The sequence below is a fragment of the Hemiscyllium ocellatum genome, chromosome 28 (assembly GCF_020745735.1).
Source record: "Hemiscyllium ocellatum isolate sHemOce1 chromosome 28, sHemOce1.pat.X.cur, whole genome shotgun sequence".
NCBI lineage: Eukaryota > Metazoa > Chordata > Chondrichthyes > Orectolobiformes > Hemiscylliidae > Hemiscyllium > Hemiscyllium ocellatum.
Genome location: NC_083428.1, coordinates 11,058,726 through 11,085,052, shown reverse-complemented (window position 1 = coordinate 11,085,052; position 26,327 = coordinate 11,058,726). Strand labels below are relative to the sequence as shown.

The window sequence follows — 26,327 nt, the reverse complement described above, 5'->3', positions numbered from 1 at the left end:
TACTTCAAAGGTAAGACAAGAAAATAGGACCCGAGGGCATAAATGGAAATTAGCGTAAAGTAAATTTCGAATAGATGTGAACAAAAACTTTGCTACTCGAAGACTGAGAAATGTTCAGATCCGTCTATCAAGTGAGGCATATGACAGGAAAATAATGTGCCTCTTCGAAACAAATGTGGACACCGTAATGGGAAAGTCTTGGATTTCAACAAACTGGTCTTCCTTTTGAAAGAACTTCATTGCGTGTAACCCGTCACAGTGATTTTCCAAAATATCTTAGGACACTTCCCATGCAGCAGATTAATGACTGTTGTTTTGCATGCAGCCATTTTGTCAACAGCATCATTCCACAGACAGTAGTGTGCTTTGTTTGTTAAGCTGTTTTTGGCCATAGGTAGAATGTTGGCAAGGGCATGCTTTGTTCAATGGTGGATAAAAATCATAAAGAACTGTGGACGCTGGGAATCAGAAAGTGAAACAGATATTGCTGGAAAAGCTCAGCAGGTCTAGCAGCATTTGTGGAGAGAAATCAAAGTTAACATTCTGGGTCAAGTGAAAAAGGGTCATTGGACCTAAAATGTTAATTTTGTGTTTGTTGTTCAATAATGATATTGGCTTGATAATACGTTGTAAAATGGAGTCTGTAATAATTTGAGCTATGGGATATCTGATCAATAGTGAATAGAACTATAGGGCCTGTGATGAAAAGAGCAATGTGCTTTATAGTTAATAAAGTTACTGGATCTATAAGGAAGAGTGATATGGAATCTATGTTCAATTGTGCCATGGTTCTATAGTGAATGGTGTTAACTGACTCTAGGATGTGTAGTGCTATAAAGTTTATGGGTGCTATGGTCTCTCTAATGAATATAATGGGATCTATAATGTGCATTAGAGCAGAGGGCTAATTTAAACTTCATCACCAGTAACATAGTACATTTTTAGTTCTAGAATGAAATGTCAATCTAAATTCAGTGAAAAAAGTCAGGAAACCTTATTACCTGCACGATTGTACGAAGTACTAATAATATTTCATTGTGTTTTTTTTCCCCCAGCTTCACCTCACCCTAATATTGTTGGGAAACCCTGCTTAAAGTTAAAAGTATACGTCCGACCAACAAGTAAGTGATGTCTGTTTGAATGTCTTTTCTAAAATCTGTAGTTGATATTGTTCCTATAAGACTGCATGCTTGATGCTACTAAATCAATAAACTGAATCAGTAGAGTAACGCTAAAATAATTGCTTGTTCTAACTTCTTCTTCCCTCCCTGTTCTGCTGCCATTTTCTTCCACTTTATTTCATCTTCACTGATATACCTCAATTTTCAAGCTGCATTGATCCATGTACCAAGGACACTCCTGATGCCCTTTGCAAAGCTTCAGTCTTAAGTTGATCTTGGGTGGTTGGGGTGTAAGAGTGGGTTAGACTCAGGTGCCTCATTAAAACACAGCACCGAGTTACTTAGTTGCCTGCTTTGAGGAGATTTGCTGAGAAACTAAGAGAGGCAAGTAAATCTTTAAAGCTCATCATTGGGGAAAATTAATGCAGCTTTAATTTGAGGCATTATATCAAAAAGGATAGTTTGGAGAATGGTATGAATCACATAAGGATAACCATAACTTCGATCAGAAAACTGAACTGATGTAAACTGAGTCATTTTGACTGCATTGGATCAAAAGACAGTTTTCTCTTCAAAATGTTCATTCTGGGTCTTAAACCTAACAATTTAAAATAACAGAGAACTCGATCAAGTTACCTATGATTTTGGCAGTCTTAATGGATTCCGGGGTGCTGTTCAGTTGGCCAGGCAGTTAGCCTGTGGTTCTGAATAATATCACGGACCCGGGGTTTAATTCCCATTCTGTCTAAGGTAGTCTCAAGGATTGCTTCCTTACCTCATAGCAAAATCCCAACATGAGCCATGGTTCAAATAATCATGGATGCTACCTGGAGAGAGCTTATTTTAGGCAAAACATGTCTGAGAAAACCGACTGATGGCAAAAGCATTGATGGTGAGTGGGATTTTAAAAGCCAGCAGAGCCATTTATGGGAGCAAAGTGTTGGTTGAAGAGCCTCAGGAAGCCACCATAATGAAGATCTATTTGAATCATTACTGTGGCTAGACCCTACACAATGGATACTGAACTGAAGGGAGACTATAAGCTGAACACGTCTAATTCAGGTTGGGGGATGTGAAACATTAAATTTAAAATGGAGTTTCATCGAATTTTGTATATTGTGTTGAAGGTAAATTCTGGAGATCAAAATTTGCAATTGTATCACCAATGGGGAGATCTCATCCCGAAAGACATGTTTAGCTTAAGGCCCAGTTCCACGTGCTAACTATGGATTGCCACAAAGCAGGGACAGAGATATGGTTTATTATCCAGTTCTAGGGGTGGGTCATTAGTTTAAAACCCAGATCAGCGGGTCTGGCTTTTGTTTAAGGTTTGATTCTAGGGGAAGGCCTTTAATTTAGGGCCATGTTAGTCACAGTTTTAGCTTAAGATTTATTTACAGGGATGGGGATTTAAGGTATGTGCACACAGTGTGTGGTCTCATTTCTGGGTAAAGATCTAATGGTTTATCCCCTGTGTATCACTTATGGCCAAGTGTGATGGGTTTGAGAGCTCAACATCAAATTGTTAATCACTGGAATCTTGTTTTAAAAACAAGACTCCTCTAAAGTCAATCATGAATTTTACCATTCCACTGGCACTATTTAATACTTTGTCCCTTAACATCTAACTTTCTTTTGAAGGCTGTAGTTCAAAAAGGGGACTTTGAAACGGGATCCCTTTTCTGTTGCTCACTAACCCTATGCTTTGAAAATCACCCTCACACTGACACATAGCTGCTGTTTCTATTTCTGTCGTAGACAGTTGTATGGAAGCAGTAGGGGTGAATGAAGGTGATTTCGATGTAAACAACAGTTCAGTTGAAGCTTCAGGTCAGTAATATCACAGTGCCTCACCTTTCTCTTGTCTCTCTCCCTCCCTTTCTCTCCTTTTGCTGTGTCTCTCCTGATCCTTGTCTTGAAAAGTTACACCCAGGGTTATTGCATTTCTTAAATATTGCCTTAATGTTCATGTTTAAAGTTTATAAGTGATGTAAAATCTGGGATAAGAGATATGAAATGGCAATTAAATTTACTATGTGGGGGGAGAGGAGAGGGAGGGAAAGGAGACAAAATTTGACTGGGATAACAATTAGGCACTGAGGGAACATGAATTCCTAGCTCGTGAAGGATTATAATAATATTGTAATAATCCTGGTGGTACTTGCAACAATCTTTTACTGTTTCTCTAACCAACCATTTCTAATAGTAGAATCCAATCAGACTGAGGCGTCAAGTGTGTCTGTTGTATTCTGCAATTAATATGAGGCTTGACTGTTGGTAAAATTTCAAAATACCATGTTTTTAAATATCAAACTCATGATTATTTTATTCCGGAGTTTATTTGTTTATTTTTATTTCTCAATTCTCATCAGACCGATTGACATGACATTTGTCTCGTGAGAGTAAATATTCTAAATCAAGTAAGAATAAAGAGACCGTGGGCTTGAAATTATGTGAACATTAGTGTGTGCATTCTTTTTGTCCTTTATTTGACTGGAAATGTTAACCTTACAATAATTGGGTAAGGATGTTGGGCAAAGGAGATTTAAACTGCTGATGCAGATGTGGATTATCAAGTATAAGAGTGTAACTTTAAAACCATGATCAAAATCCTTTGGGACTTGTGGACCCTCTAATGTTTGAACCTTCAATTCACAATAAGGCTGTATGGTGGAGTGAGGGCCCTTGAACCAACGGCAAAGATCTCTTGTAAAATACAACGGTTCTTGGACTCTCGGTCCTCTGTGTGGGGCAGGAGTGAGGACCCTGTAATCTTGATGATGGTAAAGGAAGTACAGGCTTTTGAGCTATTGGTGTGTGTGTGTGTGTGTGTGTGTGTGTGTGCGCGCGCGCGCACATGCAGCAGAGAGGATTGTTACTGTTCTTGTGAGCAAGGGTCTGTTACATTAGTGAGGGAGGAGTGAGGGGTCAGGGGAGGGAACTTGGAACATCTCCCACTGTCTGAGTTACTCACTGGCAGATGTAGAGATAGTAAAATCTCTCCCACAGGCAATCATAACTTCCCACATACAGTGAAGCCAAGCCCCATGGCTTTTACATAGCTGTCTGGGGTTCAGTGACTGTGCAATAATTGCTTCACATCTTTGTACTAAACCCTTCTTCCCCTGTTGAAGGACACAATCCACACTGACCTTATAGGAATCTCTTGTTGAACAACTGGACTGAAGGAACTAGATCTGACTGAGCTAAGCAGTAACAAAATGAATGTTAACCCTCACCTTGGTTCCTGTTTGCCACCATCCCACCATGCTAACCTTCTATGGCTGCAGCCTTGTGGTTTCTGTGGTGTGAGACTGAGCTGTTCAGATTGGAGAGTGCTGTCAAGCCCACCGATCTGAACTCCGAGTAGTTGGAGGGCTGCCACAGCCAAGCCAGGAGGTGTCAAGACTCCTGCTACTGATTGTGATTCAGTTTCTCAGTCAGAGTCAGCACCTTCTGGATGAGTGTCACAGGGGAGGAGCAGAAAACCTATTTTAAAATAATATTAGCGAAGCAATGATCGCAACACTGAAAGACAAAACTGTTGCCTGCACTATTGGTCTTGAGACAGAGCTGCCATCAGAGTGAGAACATAGTCTTGTGTCCTTTCTTACGGCAGGCTTGATGGTTGAGGGATGCGGGGTGATAGGACACATTAAATTAAGCAGAAAGGGCAGCTAGGAACCCCATTGCCCTCTTATCTCCACCCCCATTCATTCAACAGTAGGAAGCCATCCTGGTCGGCCCCTCTACCACCAACTGATGCCTGAACGTGAGCAATTAATGTTTAACTTGTTCTGCGGGCCCCTGACATTAGTCTAGTGGTGAGGAAGGTGCTTGCCTTCCAAGGAGTGGTCCAAGTGAATGCTGTCTAACAATAGTGTCTAATCTCAAATCTCTGAAAGTAAAAATTGCAACTGCTCCTTCTGAAAGATTGAAGAGCAATCGACCCCTGAAATCTCGTGAAAATAGTGAATGATGAAAATGCACAGCATGTCAGTTCGGATATGCAAGACAGACATTTTCCCAGTGCCCTGTTATCTTCCATTTCACTGAAAGGTGTACGAGAAACCGCACTCCTGCCTCCATCTCTCATCGCTCCTATACAATGTCATTTTAACTCATTTTTAAATTCCGGGCATTTTGCTGCATGCAGGGAGAAGAATCAGGAGCTCTAATTTAACCAGAGGGAATTGCTATAAAGATGGTACCACTGTGTTAATGTTCCTCTCCTCATGCTTTCCCCATGTCCCTACATTACACTTTACTGTCTCCAAATCTGAAGCAAAAGTGCACAATGTGCACCAGTGCCTGTTGGTTCAAACTTCATAATTTCAACTTCAGGAATACAACAAGGAGAGAGAAAGGAACCCCAGAATTGCCAATATGTAGATTGTCAATTCTGACAGTGCTCCTGACAAGTCTGCGATTGCAGTCGGAGTGCCTACCCTATAGACAGCATGGAATTGGAAGGATAGTCCTTTCCTGCTTGCTTTTAGGCAGCTTTTAGTGGAGGATTGTTTTTCTCTCTGACCCTAACAGTCTGGCTTCCATCTGGGGCCAGGAATTTACAAGCAGGCGCAATTACAATGCACTTTGTGAGTTCATGAACAATGCGGATGGAGAAAAAAAAACCGGAAAATCTCTGAAGAGAGAAAAAAAACTGCAGGGCTGGGCGAGGAGAGAAGGGCAAGGGAGTGGCGCTAGCAGCGTCATTCTTCTTGAGATCTGTCATGGACAGAATGGGCTGATTAGCCTCCTCGGTGCTGTTACCGTGACACAGTTCTGTTCTAACATTCTACAGGAGCAGTGGTCAGAAAGGGGCAGCAAACTCCAGCTGTACTTCAGCAGCTGGAAAATATTGCAACCCTGGCGAGCAATGCCTCAGGGAGATCTCCCACTGCGTCTGCATTGTTTTAAAACCAGTTTTTAAAATGTGTACGTCTGCAGTCTAGTTATTGTAAAACGTCGAGAAAGCCCATCAGTTCTTTGCAAAAAAAAAGCCTCTCTTAATTTATCGACTGAATTCAATTGGTTCTCGTGGACAAGGAGTGGCTGAGTATGAAAATAAAATTGAATGAAAAGATTGCAAATTCGCAACAACTTCATAATTCATACTTTTCTGGGTCCTCGGAACTGGCTTTCCTTAGATTCAAGGTTTGCAAACTGGAAGAGGCATTGTCTCCCATACATCATCAGCATCACACAAGAATAAAGACTCTCAAATAAAATTGTGATTGAAATTAAAACCTTGAAACAGATTTTAAATCCGAAGTTTGGGAGTAAGTCACTTTTTATATTACCATAAATATTTCTAACGCATACCTTACTCTAATTGTTAAACTTCATGGAGCCTAATCTTTCATTATCCATTGAAAAGTGCTCTAGGAATCTTGCTTAATGACGCCTTATGAACGGAGGAAGCTGACACTAATTTGCTCACTAGTTAAATGCTTGCAGAGAATTATCAATAACCAGTGACATTTTTAATAACATTTAACTTTTCCTGGATAATGAGATGAAGGTAAATGATTGAGCGATGCTTCACTGGAATAGGGGAGAAGAGAGCTTATTAAAGCAGGAGGCAAAAGACTGATTCTTTAATCAGCGTAACCAGTCATACTGAAGCAGGTTCAGATATAAACTATGGGCATTAGTGGGCTGCTAAAACTACAGCTTGAATTTTCTGCTTATATCCATCAGTTTCTAGTCTAAACATGAGCATATGGAGTTGGGAAATCTGTATTTGATAGCTGTTTATACATGCTGCCCCTTCCCCCTTACTACTACTGATCAGAGGAGAAAGTGAGGTCTGCAGATGCTGGAGATCAGAGCTGAAAATGTGTTGCTGGAAAAGCGCAGCAGGTCAGGCAGCATCCAAGGAACAGGAAATTTGACGTTTCGGGCATAAGCCCTTCATCAGGAATCAGTGATTCCTGATGAAGGGCTTATGCCCGAAACGTCGAATTTCCTGTTCCTTGGATGCTGCCTGACCTGCTGCGCTTTTCCAGCAACACATTTACTACTGATCAGAGTTGTGCTCGGCAGATGTAATAGCCATGCAGAAATTTGAACAAGCATGCTCCAAATAATCACAGGTTATGAGAACATGCCACATTTTAAAAAATAATTCATGGGAGGAGGGCATTACTGGCCAGGCCCAGCATTTATTGCCTAGAGGGCAGTTAAGAGTCAACCACTTTACTGTGGGTCTGGAGTCACATGTAGCCCAGACCAGGTAAGGATGGCAGTTTCCTTCCCTAAAGGACATTAATGAACCAGATGGGTTTTTCCAACAAAGAATTCATGGTCAATTTTTGGATTCTTACTGAGCACAAATGCCATGGTGAGATTCAAACCCAGGTCCCCAGAACATTACCCAGGTCTCTACATTAACAATCCAGCACTAATACCACTAGGCCATTGCCTTCCATCACATAACAGCATAGAATCATGGAAGCCATAGAGGCAGCCATTTGACCCATTGTGTGTACCAACTCGCAAGTTAAATGCTTGCAGAGAATTATCAATAATTTTTAATAACATTTAACTTTTCCTGGATAATGAGATGAAGACAAATGATTCAGTGATACTTCACTGGAAGAGGGGAGAAGAGAGCTTATTAAGGTAGGAGACTTGGGGCAGCATGGTAGTTAGCACAGCTGCCTCCCAGCACCAAGGGCCCCAGTGTGATTCCAACCTTGGGCGACTGTGCAGAGTTTACACATTCTCCCCTTGTCTGTGTGAGTTTCCTACGAGGGCTTTAGTTTCCTTTTACAGTCCAAAGATGTGCAGGTTAAGGTGGATTTGCCATGCTAAATTGTCCATAGTGTCCAGGGATGTGCAGGCTAGGTGGGTTAGCCATGAGAAATTCAGGGATAAGGTAGGGGATTGGGCCTAGGTGGGATGTTCTTCTGAGGGCCGGTGGGACTTGATGGGCGGAATGGCCTCTTTCCACACTGTAGAAATTGTAAGATCCTATGACTGCTGAAAGAGTGACCCAGCTAATTCCATTCTTCAGCCTAGCCCTCTAAATCAATCACTTTCAAATATATATCCAGAGCTTTTTTTGAAACCCCATATGGAATTTACCTCCACCTCTTAAAGGGCAGAAGGAAAGTGATTGGTTTGGGGAATGGTAATGCAATCAGTAGAGTGAGGGTAGCTGGAATCAGAGAAGGGAAGGAGGGGAGCTCATGCTCCTAAGCAGAAGTAGGAGGAAGCAATCAGTAAATGTGGTGTCGGAAGGACAGCTCCTTTTTCTTAACATCTCAGCCTCTGGTGGTCCTTTCGAGGGGCCTGGTTTGTCCAAATGCAGCATCAACCAAAGACAAGGAGGAGAGTCTTCTAAATAAGGCCTTTCTTCACGTTTGTAAGACTTGCAGAGCCCACCATGACGGGGAGGGATTGTTAGCTCTGAGCATCCCTCTGCATCTCATGCTACAGTCCAGAGCACTGTTTAAAAAGCCTGAAGCTTCTGACTTGGAACAGAGCTCAGTGAGGGCATTGCACTGGCACTGTTGGTGACTTACAGCATGCACAGTCAGTCAGGCATCTTTAGTCTGCCTTCAAGGTTCCCTCAGTGCACAGCATGTCCCACCTGGTTTATTCCCAGTGCTTATTCTGACATTGTGATGGGTAGAATCAGAATTCCAAATCTGGCTAAAATTCCCTGTCGGTGGTGGGGAGGGTTGGGCGGTGGGGAGTCAAACTGCTAGAGTAGGCTCCTTGGAATGCCCCTCATTTTTATTGTGGAGATTTCAGAGAGTTGATAAAATAAAGAAAACACAATGAATCTATTTGCTGCTGTCACTCCCAGTACTTCAGATCCACTGTTCCTATTTTATATCATTGTCACTGGGGACAGGACTTTTTTTTTAAAATGCCAAGTGTAGTCTTTCCTTTTAGTTGTTATATAATTCACAGTGCAAGGCAACTGATCATGTGAAGAAGTCAAGGTTAAGGGTCTTTTGTAGCCATTCAGCCCCACATGCCAGTGCTATCTCTCTCAGGAATTGATCCTTCAGTTTGATTCCCAGCTGAGCCATTGTTCTGCCTTTAAATATCCACCCCTTGATCCCATTTTTGCTGGGCTTTTATGTTTTGTTCTTCAAATTAATCTATAATTAATTCTGCCTCCTCTGTTATTGAATAGCCTACTTCCTGACAATATAGTTCATGAGTAAACAAACATTCTCTGAACCTCTGTGTATTTCTTCAGTGTAATCCTTAACTTGAGACATTCCACTTCATTGGCTAATTTTATCTAATTGACCTTTATCAAAATCTCTTATATTTTTAACCCTTCTATCAGATTGCCACATAACCTTCTTTGTTCCATTGGAAACAGTTCAGTTTCTTCACCTTTTTCTTTTCCTTAAATGCTGCTATTTATTTTAAAGAATCTATTCTACACCCTCTTAATGGCCTAGGCATCCTTCATAAGGTGAGGCTTCTGTCTTCTGGTCACGTTGTCTCGGTGAAGTCTCTTCTTCAACTGCGGGTGAAGGCAACAAGTGTTAGCTTCTCAGCTGTGGGAGACACACACACACACACACACACACACACACGCACACATACTCACGCACATAGAGACACACACCCCTGTTGGTATCCTTGTAGAGGGAGGAAAAGAGCTTCTTCAAGGAAGGCATCCTTGCAAGAGGATTCACAGTAGGTTAAAATCTTCTAGGAGAAAGTGAGGACTGCAGATGCTGGAGATCAGAGCTGAAAATGTGTTGCTGGAAAAGCACAGCAGGTCAGGCAGCATCCAAGGAGCAGGAGAGTCGACGTTTCGGGCATTCCTGAAGAAGGGCTCATGCCTGAAACGCCAACTCTCCTGCTCCTTGGATGCTGCCTGACCTGCTGCACTTTTCCAGCAACACATTTTCAGCTCTAATCTCCAGCATCTGCAGTCCTCACTTTCTCCTCTGAAGAGTAACCCACCCAGATCCACTCCCCTACATTTACCCCTTCACCTAACACTACGGGCAATTTAGCATGGCCAATTCACCTGACCTGCACAGCTTTGGACTGTGGGAGAAAACTGGAGCACCCGGAGGAAACCCACGCAGACACGGGGAGAATGTGCAAACTCCACACAGACAGTCACCCGAGGCTGGAATCGAACCTGGGACTGTGAGGCAGCAGTGCTAACCACTGAGCGACTGAGCCGCTCTTGGGTACAAGTTAGTAGAGAGTGATTTACTTTGCATTTTCATCGAGCCTGTGCATGCTTATAATCACAGAATCACAGACTTGTTACTGTGTGGAAGGAGCCCATTTGGCCTATCGTGCCAGCATCAATACTATTACTGTTTGCCAATCTTGTCCCTGCAGAAGATTTCTATCCAAATAATCATCCAATGTCCTCTTGAATACCTCAATTGAAGCTATCTCCATGGCACTTCCAGTCAGTGAGGTTCATACTACTAACCAGTACACACTGTCTGAGAAGGTTTTTCACACATCACCCTTGCTTCGTTTGCACATCATGTTTAATTCTGTTTTTTTTTTGCTTGCACAAATGGGTACAAGTTTCCCCAATCTACTCTAACCAGCCTGCTTACGACTTGATCAAACCTCCGCTCAGCCTTCTTCTCTCCAACGAGAACAGTTATAACTTCTTCAATCTATCCTCGTGATGTTGGCATGAAAGGCCAAAATGGGCAGTGACTCACCTCACACACCATGGCAAATATGAAACAAATACCCAGCATTTAATTTCAGATCCATACGTAAAATAAGTCTTTGCTGAAAGATTAGAGTTGGACCTTCCCACTTACAGAACTGAAAGTAGGTTCCGAATGCACTTTATGACTGTTTGTTCGACTGACTCCTGACCCGAATGGATTGGCCTGTGATGAGAGATTGAGCCTATATTTCCTAGAGATTTGAAGAATCAGAGGTGATCTAATTGAAATATACCAAATTCTTCAGGGACTTGACAGGGGAGATGCTGAGGGGATATTACCCTTGGCTTGAGAATTCACCACACAGAGATCACGATGGGTTGGAAACTTAGGGGTGAGATACGGAGAAATGTTTTTGGCTCAAAGTGTCATGAACCTTTGGAATTCTCGACCTCAGATACAATATATTTGATACTAAAGGTGCTTGGGGATAGAATATAATACAGGAACTTGAAGTTGGAAGATGTGATCTTAGTGTGGCAGGCTCAAAGGGCCAAGTCTCTCTTCCTTCAACTTCTAAGGTTGTTTGGACTTCCTGTGTGAGCACAGCATCACCACTCAGGACAATAAGCAATCAAAACTCCAAAATGGCCAATCCTTGGGGGTGGGGGTTTCTGCAACCAAAGATCCAAATCTCCAGACTCTAGCCTTCCTATTCTACCTTTCAAACAGAATACAGCTGAAAGAAGTGATGCCTTGGTGCCTGAGCTACAGAGCCAGCAGCCACTGTGTGTCAAAGTAGTTCTTTACATGTGAGGGACATTCAGATGTGATTAAATCATTATATTGTAAAGCTTTTTCTTTAATTTGCCCATTACGTTATTAGATTTTGCAGGGTTCATGAAGAAAATGAAAAGTGCTGAAAATGCTGACTTTCTTTTCTTTGTTTTGCAGATGATTCTATATATGAATCGCCTGAACCGTATCACAATAACAATGGGATCACGACCTTTAGGATTTCTTGGTTCATTGTAGCAGCAGCTCTCCTCCTGTTATTTCTCACATCATAGCACACAAACAAGAAGAGAATGAAAGAAGTGATTTCTACATAAGTGACTGAAACCAAAATGGTGGCAGCAGTGGAATTGACATGGTTCACATGGAAGAGACTCCATTTTCTGAGAAACTTTGCCGTCAACACAAATTATTTGAGGGACAGATATGCTCCATTACTGCTTTCCAAGACTGGGAACTCTCATTTTCTTGTGAAGCACTGCCTTGGGCCCCCTTGGGTTTGATATAAAGTACCCAAATATAGCAACAAGTATCTCCATGGAGGTCTCCAGACGCAAGTTTTCTCAAATGGAATCTATGTTGGTGCAACCCTTCATTCCATTGATAAGCCAAGACTCAAGTAGGATGAAGCCTAGATGACTTCTGGGAATTTCGGTCATCCACACCATTTCCCCCCTCCCCCCAAACATCTCCTTTAACAGCAACTTCTTTACACCATTCGCCATGTAGGCAGCCACAAATTTACACTGTTCTTTGCTAGTTCCTGCTTTCAGTTTTCTTTTTGTTCTGCAAATGAATTGAGTTGAGGAGGAGGTTCAGCTGAATGAAAGTTTTAGAGGGGGCAGGAGGTTGGACTGGATTGGGGTTAGTAGTTCAAGCTGTCACTTTGTCAGGGTGGGGAGTTGGGTTCAGCAGGGGTGGGGAGAAACTGTGGCATTTTCGCTGCAGGTTAAAGTGTGATTGCTATGCTGCAATGGATGGTCTCATGTACTAATCTGGCAATAGTCTCCTGCTGGTGTAAAAATGGGTGCCACTTCCTCTCCTGTAAACCCCAAAACCCACAGTGCTCTGGCATATCATAACCCAGAAGGCGCAATCAGTGGCCAAACATTGAGAGTAAGATTTCTCTGCCCACGGCTCCGTTTCAAATAAGCAACTTCACATCATCTGTGTTTAAATGGTGAACAGGCAGAAATGTCCTGTGAATGTTTTAAGCATCTGCCTGCCAATAGGTTTGCTAACCTTGGTTGGATATATTCCTGGAAGTTCCAACACACGACCTCCCTCCTGCGAAGTCAGATAGCTTTCTTTGTGATTCCATCTCCCAATATTTTTATAGTTACTAAAACAAAACCTGCAATCATTCATGGTACCCCAGTGATTTTGCCTCATGGTTGTTCGCTGCAGAGATTAACCAATTCCATGGATTCCAGGTCAGTCCTGAAGCATTGGTAACCCTACCCACTACTCTCATAGGGAATAATTTCTGAGTGGATAGTTGTATAATACAAATACTTGTACAATGCCTCAGAATTGGAGGAAGGGCTTAACTCTGCAGAGCTGAAGTGGTAATGAACACCTCAAAGGCACAAGACTTTGTAAGAAAAGTCACCTCTGATGTTAAAAGATGGATAGACTGGCTGTAAGATATTTATATATATCTATATATATATATTGCAAATCCGTGCTATTTGTTTTACAACAATAAGTTAGTGTTTTGCCTTACAGGCAAAGATGGTGAAATTCTTTAAAGCTCTGAAGTTTTAGTCAGTGGTCAGTACAGGGATGTTTTGCCTCTAGTCACGAATGACTCAGAGAGACAAAGCGTTTGTGAAGGACATGTCAGGCTAGAGGCTTCCTTGGGGCTGGGAAGTATGGCATCCAGCAAGTTGAAGTTATCAGAAAGTTGCGACATGCAATTCCCTTTCAGATACTGTGTCTATTTTCTCATCACTTTGCTGTATTTAAAGCTTAGAGACGACTGAATGACTTGCTGTGGCAATTCTGCTTCTGTCACGCAATGGGATATTTCTCCGAACTTGGATTGAGAATAGTGTGTGTGTGTGTGTGTGTGTGTGTGTGTGTGTGTGTGTGTGTGTGTGTGTGTGTGTGTGTGTGTATCAAATATATACATCTGCTATATGTATATATAGCATATATACACCTGTATATAATATATGCATAAAATGCATACATAGGTCAGTGTTGGTGATCACATTCTCCCCTCACTGATACTGCCCACACACAAACTCTCAACCTGGTGCTCCCCACCCCCATAGCAATTTTCTAGTGCAATGCAGCTGAAATTGACTCGCGTGCTGAAGCACTGCACATAAAGCCAAATAGCCCCTGATCTTAGTGAGAGGACAGGGCTCTCAGGGCAGAGAGAATCTGAGGGTATTCTGTAGGAATATATGCTTTAAGATGTAGCTTGAGTTAGTGAGGTATTGAGTTCCACGTGTCTGCTGACCAGCCACAGCGAGTATTTTACCCTTGTCTTGTTAGCTTTTTTTATGTTTCCATTAATAGAGGATTGTAGATCTTATAAGTTAGTTGCCAATTTCAAACCTGTTTCACAAAAGTTAACAATTTCACTTCGTAACTGGGGAAAGGAAGAACCGCTTGCATTTACATAGCGGCTGTCACAACCACAGAACATTCCAAAGCACTTTATATTCAATGAAGTACTTTCAAAGTGTGACCACTGTTGCAATTTAAGAAACACAATGGCCAATTTGCACACAGCTAGCTGCCACAAACAGCAACATGGTAATGACCAAATCCTCTGTTTTTGTGATATATGAATATAATATGAGATATGAATATTGTCAGGACTCCAGAGAGGACCCTTCTAATCACCTTCAAAGTAGTACCATACAATCATTCCCATCTGTCCCAGAGAGCAGATGAGGCATGAATTAGCATCTTATCCTAAAGATGCACTTTTGACAGCGCAGCATTCTCACACTACTGCTTCTGAAGTGTCGGCATGGATCTTAAAGTGAGTTTTGACCCCACCACCTTCTGATGCAAAGAGAAGATTGTAAGTAATTTAGCTACAGCTGACATAGTTAGGAGTAGAGTTGTCTACAAATGCAAGTTCAGCTACAAAACACAAGACATCTGCACTAAAATGTTTAAAATAATCTCAGTATAGAAATGGGACAGCATTCAATGCAGAAAAATAAAACAGATTGCCATTAATCTGGGCAGAAAAGGGAGTGAACTAAAGAGTATAGGTAACAAATTCACAAAAATGACCAATATTGGACATTTTTTATGGAATTAAAATCATATTTCAGTGTTGCAAATGATTACTGTGAAATCTGTCATGAAAATGAGTTACCATTTTTGTTTCAGATTTCCAGCATCCACAGTTCTTTTGGTTTTTGGAGTTACCATTTCACCTGGTCAATCAAAAGGAGTTAAGTGCTCACTGCAGGCCTCTGATGTTTTCCACCTTTTCATTAAAGGTTGCTTATAGTTCAACACTCCTCTCCTGAGAGCTCCCATCAACTGAGATGGGCACGTTTTCTCTGCTCAGCGGAAGATTCCTCGTCGGGCTAATTCACATGTTACACGCTGAGTTTCAGCTGAAAGCAACACCCCATGGATCAGGGGATGATCCCTTTTCAGCTGAACAGGTTCTCTTTCTCCATGTTATCTCTTAGAACCAGCTGATATGACAGAGGAGGTGATGGCCTAGTGTTATTATCTCCAGATTACTACTCCACAGACCTAGGTAATGTTTGAATCCTGCCATAATGAAAGAATTTGAATCAATTTAAAAATCTGGAATTAAGAGTCTCATGATGACCATGGAAAGTGCTGTCCATTCTTGGAGGACCCATCTGATTCAGAACGTCCTTCAGGGAAGAAAATTTGCCGTTCGTACCTGGTCAGGCCTATATGGGACTCTAGACTCACAGCAATGTGGTTGACTCTTAACTGCTCTTTGGCAATTAGGGATGGGCAATAAATGCTGGCCCAGCCAGTGATACACTCATCTCATTAATGAATTAAAAAATTCCTTACCTGATCTGGCCTACAAGTGACTCCAGACCCACAGCAAAGTGGTTGGCATTTGACACTGCCCTCTTGACAATAAATGTTGGCTCAGATAGTGACACCCACATCATGTGAATTAATTAAAGAAGAAAGACATCTGGGAAAGGCACAGTGTTGGCTGGTGGTCATATATCATGGGTACTTATGATCTTCCTATACCTTCAGCCAAATCTTCATCAGTGAAGCCAGAACAGGATTGCCAGCTGGTTACTTGACATGAAGGTAGCAAGTGCAGTCCATTTTGTTCCTTCCTCTGCCTCTTCCTTTCCATGTGTGCCACTGGGCCATTTGGGAATGGATTGTGATGTTCCTACAAACTGGCTCTGTCCTCATCCCTGTATATCACAGTTCAGTGGATGGTGACTGGGAATTGGACCCAAGCTTCTGATTATTTTTCTATAGTCCTTTACCCAGGAGGACTACCGTTGCTTAGAGCAACCCACTCAGCATGGACTAGAGGACTCCAGTACACAACCAGGTTATGCAGTTATCCACTGAACATACGTGACTGAACTCATATGAAATCTTCTAACTTTGACCACAACATAGTCCCAGTGAAAAGCATCAACAAAAACTCATCCTCTTCATTCTTTCACAATATGGCTTCTGTTCACCCAACAGCTAGTCAGTGCATGTAATCTCAGGTGCAAACAGGTTGCAAGATGCAGGAGCTGGGACTGGTAATAGAATTTGTGAATTGCAGGGTGGCAAGGTGAATCAGTGGTTGGCACTGCAACCTCACAGCTCCAGTGACCCAGGTTCAATTCCTGCTTCAAGTGACTGTCTGTGGGGAGTTTATACGCTCGACCTATGTCTGTGTGGGATCCTCCCACAGTCCAAAGTTGTGCAGGTTAGGTGGATTGGTCATGCTAAGTTGTGTCCAGTGATGTGCAGGCAGGGTGGGAAGCTCTTTGGAGGGTTTGTGTGGACTCGGCTGAATGGCCTGCTTCCACACTGGAGGGATTCTATGGTAATATCCAGAATTCCCACTGGTAGCAGTCATTTCGCTCACTTTCTATCCCTCAGTCTGGTTTAACTCTCCAATTAATCAAATAAATGTGCTAATGCTTCTATTAAAATTCTTGCGTCAATCACATCTTTCCACAGGTGATGGATGGATGCTCCTGCTTCTAGCCTTCAGCCTTGACCTCTGCAGCTGAAGCGATAGCCGTTCAAAGTTTTCTTTTTGACACGTGACCTTCCTGGATTCTGCTGGTTTTGATGGCCAGCAAGGAGATTGGGGAGTTAGAAAACGCACTCCTGAGGGGGAACATCATTGGTCACTCTCACAAGACTTCCATTTGGCCAATGACCACTTGAGAGTTTAGTTGGTTTAAGGTCTAAAATTTGTGACCTTGTCATTGAAATTGTGTTGCCTTTAACCCCTTCCTGTCAATGCATACTCTGTGAGCTTTAGAAAGTGCGATATACGTGTGCACTATGTAGACTTATATTAATCATCATCTGATCATTGTTGGAAACACAGATTAAGGCAACTGGTCAAGGATATAGGAATATCCATTCATGGTTTTAAAAAAGTGATCATCTATGGTTGATCGTGTTTTATCAGGACTGTCAGTAAAGCTGTTTCTGAAAGAAATGAGCCAAGTCTTTGAAGGACCATTGTCCAGGGATCTAATTGACTTGAAAACCAAAAACCAAGGAGCATTTTAGATTCTTTATACGGGGCTGAATGACAGTAATGACCTATCATTTCTTAAACCAGTGGTGTTAGGGACAGTGCCAGTAAGTCATGTAGAAAAGATTGTGTAATGGATATCATGTATCCTGACGTAATGGCAACTTTCACAACTATATAGTTGTAGAAGTGAGTACAGAAGCGGTTTTCATCTCTGAAAAGACGTAATCACTGAATCGCAGAATTGCTACAGCGCAGAAAGGAGTCTCTTTGGTCCATTATGCCTGCACCATTCCTTCAAAAGAACATCAATATCTCATGCAATCTCCTATTTCTTTCACCATACCCTTGCACATTATTTCTATCGAAATAATCATTCAATGCTCTTTTGAATGCCGTAATTGAACCTGCCTCCACTGCACTTCCAGGCAATGCATTCCATTCCCTAACTACTTGCTGAATGAAACTTTGCTCATCTTGCATTTACTTCTTTTGCAAACAGTGCCCTCTGGTTCTTGATCCTTTTATGAGCAGGAACAGTTTCTCCCTCATGATTTTGAAAAGCTTTATCAGACATCTTCTTGGCTACCTTCTCTCCGAGGAAAACTGTCCCAGTTTCTTCAATCTATCCTCAAATTTCTCATCCCTGCAACTATTCTTGTAAATTGCTTCTGCATTCTCTCCAATGTGTTCACATCCTCCTTGCAACGTGGTGCCAGAACTGAAATTGAATTGTAATTGAATTTTCAAATACTGGATCAAGGATGCACCAGACACTATGATCTGCAATTGATTCAGGCCAGTAGATAACTTCAAACCTCTTAACTGTATTTATGTGTTGTTCACTTTACTGACAACCTTGTACCATCTTGGTCAAAGCTCCCAACCACTCAATATGTCTTGATACAACAACCCACCTTAGGTGACCAGTCAGAATCCAGCAAAGCCAGCTGTTGATTTGTGCAAGTTGACACAGAGACCTGCAGGAAATGAGAATGCCAAGAGCATTTCAAGGTCATTGTTAGGACCATAGCAGATGTGTGTTTCATACGAGCAGTACAGTGCGAGAAAGCTTTCTCCCAATCCCCTGCATTAGCTGAGATTGGAGATGACAATGATTGCCTGCCTGGTTTACACATTCCTGCATTGTAGCTACAAACTAGCTAAGTGGACAATGCTTTAGTTGATCACACAAATCCAGCAAAGGATTGAAGTCCTTGATTTAAGTCCTTTGTCTGAAAATTGAGTAACATTCCTGCCTTCAAGTAGAACAAAACAAATTAGATTTCCAATTCTCTGCAGAATATTAAGAAATGCGATACACCCTATCCCATGCCTAATGTTCTGCCGGAGACAGTTAGTGGCAAAATGCAATGTAGAAAATCCTTGTTTCTCAAAGGACACTCGATGCTGAAAGGGAGAGGTCACCCAAAAGACAAGTAGTTTGCAAATCATTAACATTAAGTTGATCTTTATATATTGTATGTAAAATTGGGATATTGTTGTTGCTCAGGAGTAGTTAACCTTCCAATGTGGTTCTCCACCCCAGTTTGTAGGAATTATTTAATTGTTTTCTCATCATAAATGGAAACTTCATACCATTTGATTGTTCAGTGCTTGTTTGGGGGGGATGGAGAGAATTCTAATTGATAGTGACTCTTGTCTATTTGATATGTATTTTTTCAGAGCAAGTAGTGCTGATAGGGATTTCTAAGTGTGCAGTAATGTTATTTCAGGCTTTTAGGCAAGGCTTAAATATCTATACCAGACTTCAAATCTAACTTTCTATTAGCTTCTCTGTTGTCCCTCTACTTCGACTCAACACTCAGGTTCAATCAATCAAGCACTGTGAGAATAGATTAGATACCAGACTCACCTAGTCAAATTCAGATAAGGTGACCACCACAGTGATTGCTACGATCTCATATGATAAAGGGTTGTTCATCATTGGCTTCTGATCTCTTGGATTGTTTTCAGATATTAAATTGGTTGGAAGGAAGAAGGTACAAACTTTGGATTAATCAACAGGTATTTTCAAAATGTACATATTCCCTGTAGCCACGTTGTAAAGATGATGAGGTTAGTCATGGCCATGTGTCTGCATTGCAGGGCTTTCATTACTGGTGGCGTTGACTGAGTCAAACTCTACTCCTGGTCTTTCCATGTCAGTTAGGCCTAGTCCATTCAAAGGAATAGACACTCATGAAATGTGTGCCAAGAAGCTTTCATAATGCTGTAATTTGATTTTACACATCACTTATGTGCTGTAAATGTGATGTTAATCCTTCAATTTGCAGTTGATGTAAGAGGGGAACGTACACATGAATGCTACCATTTTGCACAGGAGGTTTCTGGAATACAGCTGTGCTGCCCCACTGCAAAACTGTAAACTAATAAATTTAAATTGAAGGATTAATGTTGTTGAAATATTGGGAAGCCTGCCAGAAATACCCCATTGTCAATCTACAGCTGCACCTATGCTGTGTATTTTGTGTAAATATTATTAGTTGGAAGATTGTACCAAGGATGACATTGTTCTGTTGGTATCAGTTAGTGAATTGTTTTACTGAAGCCTCTCTTGGCCTTTGCTGTTGGATATTGGCTGAGGCTGAATAGTCTCCCTATAAAGGGTGAGGCTATAGTATACTTTTAGAAGCACAGAAAGAGGCTGTTTGACCCAACTGGTCAATGTCAGTGTTTATGCTCTACAAAATGCTCATCCTGCTTCATTGAACCTCATTGACACATACTATCCCATTCTCTCTGTTTGTCTGCCACTCTCTCTTTCTCTCTGAGACAGGGTGTAAGTGTCTCGCACTCATGCTCCAAGGCTCCATTTGGAAACTTGCTTTCTCTTCTGCAATGGTCTTCATCAAACTTGCTATTTCATGTTTGTTGTGACTTTTCCATTCCAGTTGCCCCAGTTTTGAAACATTTATTGTGTTGAGATTCGTTGATGTTTTCCCTAATGATGTTGCAGTCCAGTAAAAGAAGTGTAAGAGGATGTCCTTCATAGGCAGGGCTGTTCTAACCTCCTCCAGCAATTCATTATGAAATTTTTTCAGCATAGACATAGACCTTTTAGTTCGATGATCAATGCTTCTCATGAGTGTCTTCCCACCTTATCCAATCTCATGCTATCAGCAATTCCCTCTTTTCATCTCTCCATCATATTCTAATTAGGCTTCCTCTTAAATGTCACTATGCTGCTGCCTGTGTAGAAATGCACGGCTGTATAGGGAAGCAGGGGGACCATCTCACAGCTGATCTGCCCAGGATCCAAACCCAGGTTTACAACCAGTCCCTGTGATCTCAACAAGATCTCCTCAATAATGACTTGACAATGTGAATGATGCCTCTGTGAAAGATCAGAATCATTGAATGATGCAATTTATCCAATGCACAATATGATTGGCAGTTTAAGTACAATGGAACAAATACTAGATAAGCAGGAAAGTAATTGGATCAGTCAATCACAAGAAAAAATTTGAACAGAAGGCTTTTCTTTAGATTTTAGCTTTGATTCATCACTTACTCACCAGCCTGTGTCAAAGTAAGCCTTTGCATACAGTGAGCTATTTCTGGCAGTTTTGATAGTAGTCATAAGGATAAGGATATCATATAATTTAATATAGAAGAGTCTTGTGAGTTCTTTACATGTGAAAAGACATTAGATATTGGGTAAATAGTCTGAGAGGTAGGTGGGATCCACACCTCCATATGGAGACTGCCTCTCCTATGAGTAATTCAGGCAAGAGCCATGGTCACAGTCTTTCTGATTATCTTGTCAGCTCTATCCATTTTCACCACAGTTCTGCCAGCTTTGGTGTTTACACCTTTGGAAGCCAACCTGTGGTTGGTTGGGCTATGTGACCCATGACAATGCTGTAAATTTTGTCTAAGGGGATGAATTGAAGCTGCATTGAATTATTTGAAATATCTCCATCGAGCGAGACCGTTAATGTGTATCACTAAAGGTTACTCGGGATGTTGAGTCTCTTTTTTACCTCTACCAGAGGTTTTGTCTTTGCAGTCGAGACTTTGCTGTAAGTAAGAATATTACCTAACCCAGCTCATTCATTTGTGATTTTGAACAAACCTATCATGTTCTAGTTGATAGTTAGAGGTACATAAGGTTAAACCATTCTGTGAGTTCTGTAGAGATGTTAGATTTTTGCAAAGGGCCATATGCACCAGTGATTTGGCTCTATGCAATACAAGCCCCTTCAAGAAGGTAAGTGCCTCTATAATGTTTGTAGAAAGTTTTCACAGACAGGTTATATATAATCATCTTTAAGTCACAAAATCACAGCTCCCCTTTATGAAAGATGAGGAATATGCAAGATCTGGCAAATTCGGGGCAGTTTGCTGATTCATTGATTTTTTTGAAAAATGCTTGTTATTATTTTAATTGAAAGTAGTGCAGGTAACATACTGTCATCGCCATTTTAAAATACCTGCTGCTTTACTGATGATAAAATGGTATAGTCAGCATAATAACACATTGATCGTAACATGGAGGAGATTAATAAAATCAGCTGGTCAGTGTACTTTGTTTTGTTTAAAAATAATTGCAATAATCTATAATAAAGCCAGGCATTGCTGTCTATTTATCCCATTTAGCTGGATGAACAATATGAATTTTTAACATATAATGCTGTCACTTTTAAAACTGAAATGTTACTGAGTGCACTTTCCATTCTGAAAGATTACATTGCCCTACATCTAATGTCTGCCTTTATTAGAATATCCAGAGCTGCTTACAAATCAATGTGCCAGTTTCCCTTTCTTATACTACATCAAAATCAAATGATTTTCATTCTAACATGTTATTGCAGATTCCTCCGACTGCATATCTCTTCTCCTCTATATAAACATTTGTTTTAGCCCTGGGTCTATTGAACCTTTCCATCTCCCCTTCATTATTGGGATGTTAAGGATAAATGGTTGCACCCAGATGGTGGTGCAGGGTCTGGGGCTCACTTTATGAAAAAGAAGTAAAGCAAAATCCTGCATTGTAGCTTTTAAAATTGTTAGGTAGGCACTTGAAGTGTAGTAACCTTCAGGGCTACGGAGTGGTAAAGTGGGAATGAGGTTGGACACCTCTTTCTTTTGGGATAAAGTGAGGTCTGCAGATGCTGGAGATCAGAGCTGAAAATGTGTTGCTGGAAAGGTGCAGCAGGTCAGGCAGCATCCAAGGAACAGGAAATTCGACGTTTTGGGCATAAGCCCTTCAGGAATCATTCCTGAAGAAGAGCTTATGCCCGAACCGTCGAATCTCCTGTTCCTTGGATGCTGCCTGACCTGCTGCACTTTTCCAGCAACACATTTTCATCACCTCTTTCTTTTGGCCAACACAGACAAATGGTGTTATGTACGGAAAGGTTCTCTGTCTGTAAACGATATTGCATTTATATAGCAGCAGAATCTTCAACTGTATGGATTCTGCCCTCTGTGATTTCGCCCAACCTCAAAACTCTTTTCTGATCAGCAAAATTTTTGTTTGTCCTCGTTAAGTTCTATCTCCTTGGCTGCTGTGCATTTTCTCTATATCTCTTGGAAATGCTGTTCACAATGAGACCACTATATGTATCAACACAGATGATTACTTCTGAAATTTCTGAAGCCACTTCCCTGAAGTGGCGCCGAATAACACGGGGCAAAGGTTGATTTGTTTTTGTTTATTTGGAAACCAGGGTACAGAGTTTCCTGTTCCTTTCAGTCATTGTGGGGGTAGCATGGTGGCTCAGTGGTTAGCACTGCTGCCTCCCAGCACCAGGGACCCGGGTTTGATTCCAGCCTCGGGCGACTGTCTGTGTGGAGTTTGCACATTATCCCTGCATCTGTGTGGGTTTCCTCCGGGTGCTCTGGTTTCCTCCCACAGTGCAAAGGTGTGCAGTTCAGGTGAATTGGCTGTGCTAAATTGCTCATAGTGTTCAGGAATGTGTAGGTTAGGTGCCTTGGTCAAGAGTAAACACAGGATAATAGGCTTGGGGAATGGGTCTGGATGGGTTACTTTTCGGAGGGTTGGTGTGGATATATTGGGCTGAAGTGCCTGTTTCCACACAGTAGGGATTCAGTGAGATCCTTTGTGTAGCACAGAACCAAGATACAGAAGTAGGGATGCCAGATCAAGAGGATGATGCAGGACATTGAAGGCTGGTGTAATTTAGAAATTCCTTGACCTGCTTTTCAAAAGGGGCAAATACCACTTACTTCAAGAGGTTTATAGCACTTTCTTCAAAATAAATGAACTTTATATCAACGTTGCTAATGATTTCATACAAAAGGATTTTAACTGAAAGTGGCATTGAAGGGAAAAGAATGAGGTTTGGCAAAGAAAAAGTACAATTAAAATGGGTAAATGGAACAATAATGCACCGGGTCCGCCCATAGCATCCAGGGATGTGCAGACCAGGTGGGTTAGCTATGGGCAATGCAGGGTTACAGGGATCGTGTGGGGGGCGGGGGAGGGGGGGAGGGGTTTGGTCAGTGTGGGCTTGATGGGCTGAAAGGTCTACTTCCACGCTTCTATGATGATGACGATGATTCGATAGTAAAAGCACAAGTTTTGACAATTGTTCCAAGATGCTAGAACATTCTCATGGATTGAAAGCTGATTGTGCAAGTACCTCAGGAGATTTTGAGAAAGTTACAACTTGTCACACTCTAACTGGCAGTCAGGTCTTGAAAATTAACTTAGAGGAGACGATATAAAATGCATTGCAGTAACTAATCTGTCATGAGTCCTTGTACAATCATCTAATTTCATTATGAAAGTATTCTTTTGGGGTCACTGTTCCTTGGTTTATAATACGTAATTGTCATGATTGGTCCCAGCTTGCTGTCTAGGTAAAACATGAATGTTATTCAAAAAGTGATCCATCGGTTATAAAGTACTTTGGATGTGATTGGGTGACATATTGATTCTCATTCCTGTTTTCCTACATAGCTTCGAGTAAAAAATGAGGTCTGCAGATGCTGGAGATCAGAGCTGAAAATGTTGCTGGTTAAAGCACAGCAGGTTAGGCAGCATCCAAGGAACAGGAAATTCGACGTTTCGGGCCAGAGCCCTTCCTGATGAAGGGCTCTGGCCCGAAACGTCGAATTTCCTGTTCCTTGGATGCTGCCTAACCTGCTGTGCTTTAACCAGCAACACATTTTCAGCTTCCTACATAGCTTATATGTTTCAGTGGATAATGCAGGTCATTAGAGAGTGAACCTTTCAATATGCTCTCAGTGTCTGAGAGGCTGCATTGGCAGTTCATTATTGTGAGTATCGTTTGGAGCAATATGGATTTCACTTGAATCTCACTGGGTGGTTTGCTGTAACTTTGGGAACTTCCTTAGGTGAGCTCATGTCCCTTTCACATGGGCACTCTGCACACTGCACAACAATTAGCTACAAAAGGGCATCCTTCATATGTCCGAAGAGCTTCCCCATGTTCCCCAAGATCTGGGTTTGGTCCAGTGCATCCCTCGTTCGGCTTTTTTTTGTATATTGTGCTGACCTCAGTTCCCTGAATGCCACTATTCAAGCAGTTTGTATCGCCTGAAGATTTATTTCCAGGCAGCCATAAGTTTATTTAATATGACAGCAGTGCTTTTCCCTCGAATGTACATTGCCAAGCCCATCATCAGATGGGCTATTTGTACACGACCTGAAAGAAAGGAGCAAAATCTCCACGTTTCATATTTCTGGGGATCTTCAAACAATGTTTTTTTTCCCCTCTGGGACTCTGATTCAAATCTAACCCATACAGAGAGAGCAAAAGCTTTCTTTCTTTCAGGGCTGTCACCAGTCTTATCTGAAATGAGTTTGGGCAGTTCTTAACATCTCATACGTGTGATTTCAAGTGTGAAGTTGCTGTGGGACTTAACTTAATCCACTTCCCAATGAACCTGAATCCGTAAAAGAGTACAGAACTCCTCTGATTCAACAATTCGCAACACCTTTGCTGCAATCTCATTCAGTGAGGCCTGATGCATGCAGAGTATAGGAAGTACTGCACTGACCTTGGAGGGTGTATGCGAAAAGGGAGCGATTTATTCTCACTGAGGCATTGCTGAATATTTGTAAACATCCTTTCCTACACTTGGTTTTTAGAAGTGCTGCAACTGAGTTTTCACATGGGAAACGCTGTCTCTCATGCACCAAAATATCCAAAAATTGCAGGTAGTCGTTTTCACATTATAGTTGTGAATGTGACCGAGTTAAATTGAAGTTGCGTAGGGTGCATGTGGAGTCTCAGTGGTGTGACACACTGGTGGGCAAGTAACAACAGAGTGGTTTCTGTTCACGGATCTCATCCTGGTCACCAGGTGATGGCTTCTTATCGAACTGCAGCACCTCAGCACCAGTGTGAATCACCCTACATTGTTCCTTCAAACATCCTGGTGTCTGAGTGCTCTTTGTTTTTGGTTTGTTCACTTGCTATTTGCCCTCTCCCAGGGGATAGTGGACCAATCTGGAGGGATGTCCTAAGACAAGGCAAGTAGAAAATTGTGCGTCAACAAAAATGTAAGGCAAAGAGTGATAGGATTGTCTTGGGTTCCAATGTTAGCATCCGAATAGTTCCATTTGTATGAAAATTGCACTATTTGTTACTTCAGTAGACACACTTATTACAAACAGTTTCACCCCTGCATTAAAAGCAGAAGAAGCAGTTTTGTTTGGAGGTGCTGTAATTTTAATGATGTGTAACCAATGTAGAGGTTAATATGCATTCTTCATCTTGTTCATACTGTGAGTTCAAGTGTGACATCACTTCTGTCAGAAATACATGCAGAAAATGCTGGAAACGATCAACTTCCAGATGAGAAAGATAGTTGAGCATTTGAAGTGAACCCCTACTCCTATCCAAATTGTTGATGTTTCTTTTCCTTTCAGTTTCCACTGTGAAATCCAGCTTGCAAGGCAGCGTACACTGGGCAGTAGCAAACCGGCCCCTGGGTTATACAATGCCTTCATTGACGTCAATAAAACAGAAAATCTGGTGGGTTGCAAAGCTGGCTCTGATTTTCATTTTAGTGGTACCATCAAATGGCCTTTGGTAACTCTTTTGGGGTCCT

General features: G+C 41.7%; 1 protein-coding gene across 1 annotated transcript in view; it reads left to right on the top strand.

Moving 5' to 3' along the window:
• Nucleotides 1-11,865, top strand: part of LOC132829082 (ephrin-A2-like) — a 367,146-nt gene extending 355,281 nt beyond the window's left edge. The window contains exons 3-4 of the mRNA XM_060846388.1: nt 1,056-1,121; nt 11,708-11,865. Coding sequence (XP_060702371.1) covers nt 1,056-1,121; nt 11,708-11,823 — 182 coding nt within the window. The 3' untranslated portion in view covers nt 11,824-11,865. The remainder of the gene's footprint in view (nt 1-1,055; nt 1,122-11,707) is intronic.
• Nucleotides 11,866-26,327: the final 14,462 nt, after the last annotated feature.